Source organism: Condylura cristata, unplaced genomic scaffold, assembly GCF_000260355.1.
Source record: "Condylura cristata isolate star-nosed mole 26May11 unplaced genomic scaffold, ConCri1.0 scaffold00002, whole genome shotgun sequence".
Lineage (NCBI taxonomy): Eukaryota > Metazoa > Chordata > Mammalia > Eulipotyphla > Talpidae > Condylura > Condylura cristata.
The window spans coordinates 55,612,587-55,626,391 of record NW_004567103.1 but is presented as its reverse complement, the minus strand read 5'-3'; the positions used below and the strand labels follow the sequence as shown (position 1 = coordinate 55,626,391).

Sequence of the window (13,805 nt, the reverse complement as noted above, 5' to 3'; positions counted from 1 at the left end):
AGACAGTGACAGAGAGAGACAGAGAAAGAAAGGTGGTTTAACTTCCAATGCATCCACTGGGGCAACAACAGTGATTACATTAAATTAGTTACTAATGCAAGTATTTTCCTTTGAGGTTTATCATATCACTAAGCAAACAAGTAGAAGAGGAATTTAAAGTGCCAGTGGGAATTACTGGCCTACCAAAGGGAAATGGGATGACTATTATTTGATGTAGATAAGAAGTAGATGGGATACAAGGAGTTGCCAGGACACCTTCTGTTGTGACATGCCCAGTAGTAAAAGTCACCCTATTCAAGCCAGTGCCTCAGAAATTAAGGTAGAAGTCAACCCACTGAGTCAAAGCCTCACCTAGACAAGAAGCTGGCTAAAACAAAAAGGCGTTAATAATGCAAATAGAAATTGCTGAGGTAGTATAAGTTTTGAAAGAAAAGCATATGCTGGTTTTGCCCATTAAAGCTATGAATTGTAAGAACATTCCTTTTTCTTTTCAGTTTCTAAGGCCACTTTTCTTTCAAAGCAATCCCCACTGCAAACTGAAACCAGATATTTGCTTTCCCAGGCTCCTTTGCAACTAAAGCATGAATGTTATGAGCTTAGCTTATCAGATGCTTTACTAGGAACGCTGTGATACAAATAAGTGGGTCTGTGGCAAGCAACTATGTTAAGGTCTTAGAGGAAGATGAACAAAGGCAACACCAATGATGATACTCAGAGACTAGAGATGGCAAATGGGGAGCACAAGATGTGGCATCTGTAATCAGTGGTTGGACTACAGATCACTACAGTGGGATGACTCTCATGAGAGAGCCAAGGTAAAAGTCCTGACTAATTTTTGCAGCCTGTTATTCCCAAACAACTTCTAAGTTTGGTTCTGCAGATGATTTATAAGTCACTAATATCGTCTAATAAAATGGCCTCTGTTTGCAAACTAGGGGCCTACTTAATATTGAACTAGAGACTTTCCAAGGTTCTTCCCAACTCTGTAGCTCTCATATTAAAATATATAAAGAAAGGAAATAATCCAGATTATAAATATATTCTAAATAATTCTTATTAAATATTCCCTAAAAGCTGTATACACACACACACACACACACACACACATTTCTCCCAATCCCTATCTTTATACTTCCTTCATTTAACTATAGTTAAATCTGTCTAACTCTGCAACTTTATAAAATCTTCATAAAGCTTATGCCAAAAAGGTCAGTCAGTATTTCATTACCTGAAAATGCATAGTAAAGCATCTGAACTAAAATGTTCGTGATAAAGAATCAACAAGTACACAGCAGTTGCTATCCCCTCACAAATACTGTGGCACCGAAGGACACAGCATTCCTTTGTTGTTGAAGAGGAACAGTAAATTGTTCACCTCTACATATTGGTGAAAAATATTAATGGGAAAAGGTAATATGTTTTTAAAATAATCCAGTGTTCAGAGAAACTTGTAAATAACTGTGGCACTAATTATAGACAAAGATAAAAATATGTGTTTCTGGGGAGAAGAATATGAGGTAACTGGGTCCTTTTTTTAAGTTGAGGTAACAGCAGTTTGTAACACTGGATGTTTCAGATGCAAAGCTTTAAATAGCAACCCACACCAAGACACAACCACCACCAAAGGTCTAGTTACAGTCTACCATACTCTGGCTCTTTATGCCATTCCACACTCCTTTCAACCCTCTTATCTGGTCATCACTTTTCTGTTGTCAGAATCTAAGGGTTTGTTTTTGTTTTGTTTGTTTGCTTTATTTCTTTATGTTCCACATATTAGTGAAATAGTACTTTATCTTTCTCCTTACTTAGCATAAAATCAATGTCACAAATGGCAAGAGTTCACTTTTGTTTAACAACTGAGCAGTACTTCATTGTGTATAAATAAACTGCATCATTTTAATCTACTCACTTATTGGCTATTGTTAGTAGAGCTAGACTGGACATAGAGGTACTTCTCAAATTTGTGTGTTCGTATTCTTCAGATAAATACCTGGAAGTAGAATTGTTGGTAGTTCTACTTTTTATTTATTGAGAAACATCTATACTATTTTGCATAGTGTCTATACCAATTTATATTCCACCAACAGTGTTTGAAGTTTCCCTTTTCTCCTAATCATTGCCAACACTTACTAATTTTCTCTTTGATAATAATCCTTCTAACAGATATAAGTAAAATTTCATTATGGTCTTGATTTGCCTTTCTCTAATTATAAGTGATAAAAAATATATTTTCTCATACATGCTGAATATCTGTATTTCTCTGGTGTCTAGGTAGAGCCTCTGCCCATTTTTTTTTTAATTTATTTATTTATTCGTACAGAACTGGGGTACAGGCCAGAGATGCGGAGGGTGAGAGGATTCACCAGAGACAGAGTGGGGACCAGAACAGGCAGATCGACGAAGTACACTGCTGAGGGAAGTGCGGGCGGGTCAGGAGAGGTCTGCCACGCCATGTGGTCACCTCCGGGGCAGGCGGGAATCGAACTCAGGCGGAAGTGGCTTTCGATTCTCAGTGCAGTGCTTTAACCCGCTGCACCACCAGGGAGGGCCACCTCTGCCCATTTTTTAGTCAAGTTGTTTACTCTGTTGTTATTGAGTGATATGGAGTTGTTAATATAATTCGTATATTAACCTCTTGTCTGATAAATGGTTTAGAAATATCTGTTCACATTTAGAATGCTACCTTTCATTTCATTTTAGCAATAGTTTCTTTCATTCTGCACAAGCTTTCCAGTTCAATGCAGTCCCATTTACTTATCTTTTCATTTGTTTCTCTTACTATTAGAGATAAACCTACAGAGATGTCACTGAAGCTGATGTCAAAAAGCTTTCCACAAACATTATCTTGTATATAGTTAATGATTTCAGATATTCAAACCTTTAATTTTTATCTATGTTGTAAAAGTGTGGTCTAGTTTCATTCTTTTGTATGAAGTTGTATAGTATCCTCAATACCATTTGCTGAAGACTTTTCTTTATTCTCTTTAGTCTCTTAACTCCTTTGTTATGAATTACTTATCTATGTGTGTTAATTTCTATATTTTGAATTCTGTAACTGTTCAATAAAATAATGTTTTGATTACTATAATCTTATAGTATAGTTTGAAGTCAGGGAGCATTTTTCTTTTTCCTCTCCTTAGGATTGTTTTGGCTATTCAGGAGTCTTTGTGATTTCATACAAATTTTGGGGGGCAGAGTTGTTTTATATCTGTGAAGAATGCCGTTGGGATTTTGATAAAGATTGCATTCAGTCTGTCTGAAATGACCACTTAGTCAATGTTAATTTTTCTGGTCCATAAGCACAGAAATCTTTTCTTGTGTCATCAATTTCTTTCACATTGATATAGTTTTCAGAATATAGATTCTTTATTTTCAGATTTATTCCTAGGTATTTTACTCCTTTGATGTGCTCTCAAATGGAATTTCCTCCCTTAATTATCTTTTCTTCTTGTCCATTGTTTGTTTATAGAAACATGTGACATCATTTTATGTTGATTTGGTAGCCTACTATATCATGCTCATTATTATTTAACATTGTGGCATTTTTAGGGTTTCCCCTATAATGTTGAATCAAATGGTGATAGTTTCACTTCCTCATTCACAATTCGGATAATTTTTTTTTTTAAGATTTATTTATTTGTGCATACAGAACTGGGGTACAGGCCAGAGGTGCAGGGGTGGTGAGAAGATTCACCAGAGACAGAGTGGGGAGCAGAACAGCAGATCTACGAAGTATACTGCTGAGGGGAGCAGCGGGCGGGTCAGGAGAGGTCTGCCACGCCATGTGGTCACCTCCAGGGCAGGCGGGAAACGAACTCATATGGAAGTGGCTTTAGCTTCTCAGATCTGTGCTTTAACCCGCTGCGCCACCAGGGAGGGCCCAATTCGGATAACTTTTATTTCTTGTCTGTTTACTCTGGCTCTGGCTACGGTACTATATTAAATAATAGTAGTAAGAGTGGACATTCTTGTCTTTTATTGATCTTGGCAAAAAAGCCTTTAGTTTTCCACTATTGTACATGATGTTGGCTAGACTTTGTTATATATGGCTTTAATTATGTTTCTATACATTTCTTTTATGCCAGTTTTTTACACTGATTCCCAAAAAGATCTTAGAACCTATACATTCTATTTGGAATTATAATACCTGTGGTTACTTCATCAACATATACTTGTGAAATAAAAATAATGTGGGTATTAGTGGGAAGCTATAATGCTCATTTTGTAAAAAGAAATGTTTTTAAAGGGTTTCTGAGTATTGCCTACTCTATACCAAACTGAAATCTGCTGATATTTCATTTTATAAGTAAAATAATGATAGTAGACAAATCAGGTTGACATGCAGTAGAAATCCAGTAGCCTTTTTAGTGAGCAATGATTTCTAAAATGAAAAATCAAAGTTATAAACAATGAAGTAAAAATGGTCCAAACTACTAAACAAAAAGCACTTTTCATTTGTCTTGATTTGGAAAGGACTATAGATATGAAGTCGGACTTGGTACCTCAGGAGAATAATCGTCATCTAAGACCTCTAGAGTGACCCTCAGCTGAGCCATCTCTACCCAGCTGGTGCTCCATCTGCCCACTGGCAGAGGCCTGCTTATTTTCACATTAAAATGACTGTACATTGCATTGTCCTTAAATTTCTTAACCTATCTCTGTCAATCATACTTGCTCAGCTAAGATCCATTCAGGACTATGAGACTCATGTCCAAATAATCTGCATATCTCTACCCAATATATAGAAACACACACGCGTTCACACACACACACACACACACACACACACACACCTCATAGGTAGTTGTGTTATGCTGAAGAAGAGGTATGAAGTATTATTATCTTTTAGATGATATTGCCTTTATGGGTTGAAGATAGTGTGTTGACAGTGAGTAAGGTCTCTTTCAGTCTTTTACATTCTAATTTGTGAAACATTTCTAATATCATTTAAAAGACAAGAGTCTTACTAACTTTATTTGTTTAACATCTCACAGTTGAACCTTGATCGACATCATTTGGCACATTTACTTGGAATGGGATTTGGTTGACAAAGATTTAATGAACAAGAGCATTCCTACCAATTTTGGGAGATTTCATGCTGAGAAGCAAAAGCATAACAAACGTTTGTAAAGTTTCTATTGAAGTCACTTTGCTAAACTTACTCCTTAAAATTTCAAAGATTGGATTATGAACCCACTTTAAATGCCCTTAATGTCTTCTAATACAACATGGTGAATTTTGCATACTGTTAAGAAAAGAGTTGGAAAATTGAGAGAAACATCTGGTTTTACAACTTAGAAAATGCAATAACTGTCAATTCCCTGCTATTGGCAAGCACCCCAAAATACACACCAGATTAACAAAGTCAATTTCATATTAGGAAGACAGCTGGCTCTAGTTTCTTCCTTCCCAAATGGTCATTGCTGTCTTAAACTTCAAATGTTTATTGTTTCACCACATAGAAAACCTCTCTATTCTTTTGGAAAAAGTAATGGAAAACTTGTGCTTGTTACTATAGAAAGCAATGCTTTTTCATGAAATGTGGGCATGTGCCCATGTATGCACAGCCATGTGCATACACACATCTGCTTAGAAAAAGACATGCAAGTGTTTTGCTTGCAAAGGATTCCTACAATTTGTAAACTGACTCATGAATATAAAGTTTCACCTATAAGACTTCTCCAGACTATTTCAGTGAGACTACAGCACTGAAGAAAGAGAAATTAAGGGCACTACTACATAAAGGTGGGGGGTGTTTTGTTAAGTACCCTGCAAATTATTTGGAGCTCAAAATTTAGACAGGATGGAAATAACTTTACTACATTAGTTCTCAAATTTAGCTGCATTTCATTATCTCCTGAGGATTTTCAGTAACTGTAGGGGCTAAAATCCCACTGCCAATGATTCTGATTTAATTAATTATCTGTTAATTTGGGGTATGATCTGGGCATCAGGTAATTCATTTGTAGCAGAGAATGCTTGCACTCCCATTACATTAGCATTGAACAATGAATTCTTAGACGAAATGCATTCCCTGCATTGGTTGTACCCAGCTTTGGTTTTGTGGTTAATGAAATGATATCTAAGAGAACAACTTAGCCAAGTTGCTCGGCCTTTAGACATATTTCAAATTACCTTCTCCATTATGGATCTAAAATTTTAAAAAATACATTAAAATAATTACACAGCAGGTAAAAGGAAAAGTCAGGCAAATTTTTAAGTTGTAAGAAATAGCAATGAATATAAAGAAGTGAAAGGCTGCAGTTATATCCAACCTTGTAAAAATAAATAATTGGCAAATATAGCAGAAGGAAAGCATATGTTAGTTACAAGAGAACTCAACTTCAGAAAAGTTTGCATGTACAAAAGGTCACAATTACAAGCTAGAGAGGCCCTGGTGTGTGGAAAGATGATCTAATTCCTGCTTATTGACTCTGCAACTGTCAACAGTAATAGGAAGTATGATGATAACAAAATACAAGGGGAAAAATGAGATACGACTGCTACACATTTTTTTTTTTCCATTCAATGCATGTAGAGTCTTTCACAATACAACACAAACAAATACTCTAAAGAAAGTTTTTGGAGTTAGGGTAAATATGTTTAAAGTGACGTGAAAACACACACAAACCCTATAAAGATCATAGAACCGGGCCCTCCCCGTTGGCACAATGGGTTAGGATGCAGCACTGCAAGCTAGTAGCAACTGCTTCAATGCAAGTTTGATTCCCAGCCCAGAAGTGTTCCACATCATGGCACAGCCATGGATCTGCCTGTTCTGCATCCAACTCTGTCTTTGGTGAGTTCTCTCACCGCCTCTGGCTTCTACCCTAGTTCTGTATGCATAGATGAATAAAAAAAAAAAAAAAGATGATAGAACTATCACAGCTTTACAAAGCTGTGTTTCGTAGTGACAAGGGCTGTGGCGCAGGCCCCTTCCAGCCACTGTCATGACCTGTGGGGCATGAATGCACTCAGATCCCTACTGCAGAGAAGGAAAGAAACCACTGAGTGCAAAAGAAGAAAGAGTTTAGCTTCAAGTAGTAGGTGGGAACGGAATGCTTTGGAGAAAGCTTAGGAAATCAAATGGCAAGGAGGTGGGATGGCTAGAAAAGGACTTAAGGCATATATATAGAGAAATTAGGTAATATAAGGTATGAACATGTGGTATAAAAATAAAAGGAAATGTAGGTCCTTATGTCTGTTTTGAGGATTGTTATTTCTGTTATTTGAAGAGGACATTTTCAATTTAATGTTTATATTTGAGGTAGTATACTCAAATACTATTATGTAGTTTGTATTATTTTCCACTTTGCCACCAATTTGAAGCCCAAAGCCAAACAATTACTGGAATTTGAAGAGTGTTTTTTTTAAAACTGTGTTTTTGCTTCTATCAGAAATGTATGCTCACTGTTGAAAATTCAAAAATACAAAGCGGAAAATGAAAATTATCTTAAATATAATTATTTGGAGATTAAAACTGTTATTATAAAGTTATATTTCATTCTAGACTTCTATTTACAAAGATTTACAGAAACAGTATTTTAAAAATATTCATCTTTTTCCTATTTCCCCTGGAAATCTTGTTTTCCTTTGGCCATTCATTGTATTGCAAGGTAAAATTCTCAGATAGCAGCTTTATTACTTTCCACACTTTAGTAGATCAAATTGGGCTGGTTTAGGGGCTTAGCAGAAAAAGTGAAAACAATGAGAAAAATCCCATCACTAGTTACTAGTGATGTGTTTTAAAATACATTAACTGCAGTAACTGGGGCTAGTTCTCTTCCCTCATATAAAATGCTTCCCAGGGAAGCTCTGTGTTTAGCATGATTTTCTGTCTAGCATAACAGAGGAACAGGAAAAGGTGTCTAGCGGGATGGCAAAGCCTGGAAGGGAGACCTGTAGACCAAAGACAAAGTTGAAGTGTGTAGTCAGCAGTAGCACAGGTTTGCCTGAACCCGCAGGCTAAGTTCATTCAGTTAAGTTACCAGTGGATTGCCTAAAAAACAAGACACATTCACAGAGGCAAGTGATATCAAGGACATACTAGTAATGGTAGTAAAACAGGCAGGCAGGTAAAATAAGAAGTGTTCAAATGTTACATAAAAGATATCAATTCAAATAGAACTGTTTAAAGAATAGTTCTCAGTCCTTTATTAGTAGGAGGTCATTATGCTTTGCTGTAACCCTCTGTAGGCTAATATGGTATCCATTAATCACATGTGGTTATTTCTGCATGTGAAGGATGCCTACTTCAAATTGTTCAGAGTGTATAAATTACACAAGAAATTTCAAAGCCTTAGTTTTTAAAAAGTACGTAAAATATTAATAATTCTTATGCTAGGGACATTGAAATGATAATGCTTCTGGAGATACAGAGTTAAGTAAAATTTATCATTAAAGGTCAATTCTGTCACTTTTTATATCTTTACAAATGCCTATTAAAAAATTCAAATTACATATGTGACTCACATAACATTCTTATTGGATAATACTAGGCAGACCTCAGAAGTGAAAGACCAAGGAGAATCACAAAGGGTAGTAAGGACCTTGATAGGAATCAGAAATTGTTGTCCCACTTTTCTGTTGAAAGAGCTTGCCTGACCTCTAGTATTAACTGGAGTTTGTACATTAACCTCAAAAGAGACAATGATAATCCAAATGAGACCATTTTGTAATGAAAGAGGATGAGATACTTTCCACTGAAAAGCTTCCCCCTAGATGGATGGGGGATGCATAAAGATGCTTAGAGTAGTCATTATTCTATTATAGCTTGTTCATATTATTGTCAATATAAATTTTGAATCCTCCTTTTAAAATATTATCCTACATACAACAAAAAAATTATATTGCTCTGCAAAACTGATTTATAATATAGTTTGGCATGGAATATTATTCAGCAGTGAAAAGGAACTAGCTAAAAATGTGTGCCCCAGGATGGCTAAACCTCAAAAACTATATTATGTATTATATTTGTATAAAGTATTCAGTAAAAGGTAAGTCTATAGAGACAGAATTAGATTATCATTTGAGCATGAAACATATTTTGGAAGTGATGAAAATGATATAAAATTGAACTATGATTTTTTAAATAAATTTATTTAGTTATATAACTAAATTATAGTCAGCATGTTTTACCTAACCTAAGTTATATAACTAAATAAATTTACTAAAAAATCACTGAACTTTATTCTTCTAACAGGGGTGTTTAATGAGGCAGATTGTTTTAAAGGTTAAAAGTAGCAGCATTTGCACCTTCTTGTAAATATGTTGAATTTTTGTTGACTTTTATGAAAAGTAAACATGAAAGGTAAAAAAGTAGAAGAAATTGAAATTTTCCAGCAACCTTGCCTATGACAAACACCTAGTATTTAAAAATTTATTGTTAGGATAAACAATGCAATAAAAACTATTCAGAAACTATACCATAAAAATGCATTTTCAAACAATGTAAAGTGTGAGCATAGGGGCGTGGGGGACCTTACAGCTAAATGAATGTATTAGAAAATAGAGGTTCAATTAGATAATAATAATTAAAAAAACCTCAACAATATTCTGGGCCATGTCTGCCTTCCCTTGAACTCTGTCCTCAGTGAAATGGGTTAGCATGTTTTACCTAATCTAAGTTAAAAAATCTGTCAATTTTTGTGGCATCTCTGCACATTTTCATATTTACTTTCTAGTCCAGACACTTTTTCTCACATAGCTACTGAAGAAAACTTATGCATTGATTTCTTGGTCAACAAGTGCTACTCATTAAAGTAATTTCCTGTAAAAGAAATAAAATTATCTGAAGAACCCATGAGAAAACAATAAATGGAGAACTATTCTGGAAGCATGTTCTTAGACTGGAGATTAAATGTGCTATATATGCCAGTTCTCCTTAACAAACCATCAGTATAAGCAGAAAAATCAATAGGAGTTTCTCATATATTATTTCATTTTTGGACAATATATGATTTATCACCTCAGATGTGGTCACCATAATTCTCTCACCATCAAAGCATCCATGGGCCCATATTCCCTTCTGCTCGTTTCAACTCTCCATTTTAACTTTTTCCTTCTTTTTCCCTTCCCACTTATCTCATGGATGCTTCATATCTATGGTCAGCTTTCAAAATTTGTCTCGTTCTGACCATTTGCTTTGTTTTTCTATATGCCACATATAAGGGAAAAATCCAATATTTATCTCTTTCCTTCTTACTTATTTTGCTTAGCATCAATCTTTCCATCTCCATCCTTATTGCTGTAAATGACATGAGTTTATCTTTTTTGATCACTAAGTAGTATTCCACTGTGTATATATCTTCTTATTTAGGAATATTGTTTTTAAGAAAGCAAACCTTAGAATAAAAAAATAGAAAAGGGAAGTAAATGAATTTTCAAAGCTTTGAAGCTGTATGTGTGTGCGTAACAAATCTGGAAACTATTTCAAGTTTTCTTATCCTGACATAAGAAAAAATGTGCCTATAGTTAAAATACCAAACTTGAGATTTGTGAATTGGATATCAGTAGTTGAGATAAACATATTACCTAAAAAACCAAAATTCTCAGTGTCAGAATTGTTATAAGAGAACACAACCCTGACTCGTGTCAAATGCAAAAGCTATCAGCAATGTTTACCTGTTGAATTATATTCCCCTAAATCACAGAATGAGGACTATGCTTTAACCAACAATATCATCCAAAGTCCTCTAAAGGTTACTTTTTTTTATATAACCTTATATCTTAATATTTTCCTTTGCTGATTTTCCATTGACATGAAAGCATTAAATTTATGAATATCTGAATTCACAATATTTTAGTTAAGAGTTGAACATACAGATCACAGACCCTTAAAAACCCATAGACTCACTGAGCTCCTAGAAGTTACCCAGTTCAGTTTCACACATGACAAAACAGAGCCTTGAAAAGGTTAAATGAATGAGTTTCCTCAAGTCATATACTATTCAAAGAAGAATGAAAACTAAAACCCTAATCTACTGGTTCCCAGTCCTTACACTCTTTTTGCTATGTTACAATATGCTATTTTCCCCCTGTTATGTAATACAGATTAATCTGATTTTCCTTTCCTTTTCATTTGGAGTCCTGAATCAGCTAATTCTGATAATTATAGGACAGGAAGCAGAAGACTGAAATGCCTCTGTAATCAAAGAAAACTCCCTGGCTATAAGAAGAAATTAAATTAGAAGCACATCTCCTAGATTCTAAAACCTCACATCTGTTGTTTTCCCAATGTCCTTTAATTCCTGAGGCTCTGTTTGCTTTGTTTCACCAGCATAATTCAGAATGTCCAACCAGATATTTGCCCTTCCCCACCCATTATATATTTAATATAAAGCCCTTTAGTCTTTAGGTGTTTGTGAGGTCTTGTCCATTACACATAGCATGTCCTGTCTTATGGTATTCACTCAGAGATGTCTTGGTTTGTGCTTGTTTAACTGGTCTCTCACTAGCTGTGTCAGAACTTATCCTCGAACTCTGACTATGCTACAATCTTGGTTTTCTCATAAATATAGTTCAACCCTAAATTCTGAGATTCCCGGAAAATAATGTGACTTTCGACTAGAAAATTCTTAATTACCTAGCACCTATAATGAACTCCAGATTTGTTCATGCTATAAGTTTAGCTATAAGTAAGTCTTGTTATATAAACTGGTTATGTCTTCCAAAATTATGTCTAAATCTATTAGCTTTTTATTACATAAGCTTTATTTTAGAGTGGTGTTAGATTCAGAATAAAATTTGGTGGAATATACAGAGGTTTGGGCAATTGTGTTATATTGACTAACTGTAAAGGAAACTTACCATGACTTATGTTGCAAAGTGAAAGTATCTACCTTTAACCTATCTTTTGTGAAAATCTTCCAAGGTACTAAAGAACGACTAGTTACTAACTTATAGCCCCTTAGCTCCAAATCCACCCTTCATTGTATCCTCTGTGAACACAGAACCAGACCCTCTAACTATTTTTCCCTTGTAGCAGACAGTGTTGAGCTATATCAGAAAAAGTTGCTGAAGAGTCACTGATGATAAAAGAACATTCCTTCATGGTTCTATATTTAACCCTTCCTGATGCTACCACATGGCTGCCAGCAGCATGTGTGGAGAACAGACAGTGGTGTTTCTACCCAGAGTTCCAATGCCTCTCCCCAAATCAGTTCCCATCCAATTTTAGAGATTCCCCTATGGTTAGATTCCCTGTGTATTGTGCAAATATCCTAATGATTGACTTCCTGTTTCCATTTCCTGCATGGTAATAAGGTGTTTCCAACTTGCCCAGCAACTGTAAAAAAAGTACTGGTTGACCCATCCCAGAATGTCTCTCCCATGCAATGGGTATTAGAGTAATAATCTTTTAATCTTAAATTTAAGTTTTTATCTAAATTACTATGCAGTTTCTATGATCTGACTAACTCAAACTGAAAGAACCTCAGAAAATAATTTTAGCTTCTCAGTGTACTCATTCATAAAATGACAGGCAGGTTAGTTGATCTCAAATGTTCCATCCAACTTACATGATTCTAGGAAATTTATTTTTTACCACATAGGGGACACCGAAACAAACCATATAGTATGAAAATCATAGAGCACATCATAATTGTGTATTGTCTTCCCAGGTTCTGTCACAGTAACTGGGTCTCCCTTCTTACCTGAATAATGTTTTCATTTTGAGACAAAATATTAAGTCCCCAAAACAGCCAGTATCATTTCATATACAAATATGCAATCAAATAGTGGGAAATCCTCTATGGGAGTTTTAGCTAGGAAACCATCTAAGAAACAAAACAGAAAACTAGAAATTCATGTACGAATATGAGTTTAAAATGTGTCAGTTTATCCATTTGTGAAATTAAATTATAATGATATATAAGTATAGTAACATTCTTCCTCTGATATGATTTATCTTCATATGTTGTAGAGGACTCTGTACACCACCTCCATTACCACACAATTTAATTTTTTTCTTTTACCTTTCTCTGTCTTTTATTGACTGCTCAGCCATGAATTTCTTCAGTTCTTCTAGATGCTGAAGATCTCTCATTTCCATTTCTTGCCACTTCTGTTCTTTTTTAGCCCAGTATTTTCTGATCTAGTGTATAAACATTATATGAAATTTAAATTAGCAAAAGATATGTATAAGCAAGGAGAAAAGCTATAGTATTCTCTATTGACTCACCTAGTAGAGATACAATTTAAATGTGACTTCATCTTTTTTAGTTTTTAGATCTGTCTGTACTATATTGGCAACAGAAAAATAAAACACAAAGGTACAAGTCCTAAGGACCTGCATGGTTTAACACTTTCTGAAGTAGAAATGTAACTTGTGCTGAGACCTAAGATTTTAAATGCGTGGCTAAAATAATTGACTTTCAGGGAACCACAAAAAAAAAAAAAAAAGAAAGCATGTTATTGCCATTAAAGTATATGATCTACCTGTTACTCAAGAATATTTTTAACTTCTTATGGTAATGCAGTCTTTAGTAAATTAGCATTGAACCTATATTTACTTTAAAAGCATGAGTTTATTTATGATAATGGACAGCAGGATGTTGAAAGCTTTCTGCTTCTGGGGAAGTGGTAGAAGATAGGCGGGAGGAAGGAGGAAAAGAAAAAACATGGCAGAGTTGTGATATATAGTAGTTTTGACTCGTGTGGTAAAACAAAGGGCAAATTTATCAAGCTCGATAAAAAGTAAAAGCATTGTTTTCACTAGGCCAGCTTAACTTCTTTTTTCTGGAAATGGAGGCAGAAGGAAAAATCCAGAATTATACACATGCTATTTTCTGGGGACTAGAAATATT

At 34.9% G+C, this 13,805-nt stretch overlaps 1 protein-coding gene across 1 annotated transcript in view; it reads right to left on the bottom strand.

The window, feature by feature from the left end:
- Positions 1 to 13,805, bottom strand: part of CCDC148 (coiled-coil domain containing 148) — a 138,488-nt gene that overhangs the window by 30,914 nt on the left and 93,769 nt on the right. The window contains exon 10 of the mRNA XM_004674634.1: positions 12,975 to 13,093. Coding sequence (XP_004674691.1) covers positions 12,975 to 13,093 — 119 coding nt within the window. The remainder of the gene's footprint in view (positions 1 to 12,974; positions 13,094 to 13,805) is intronic.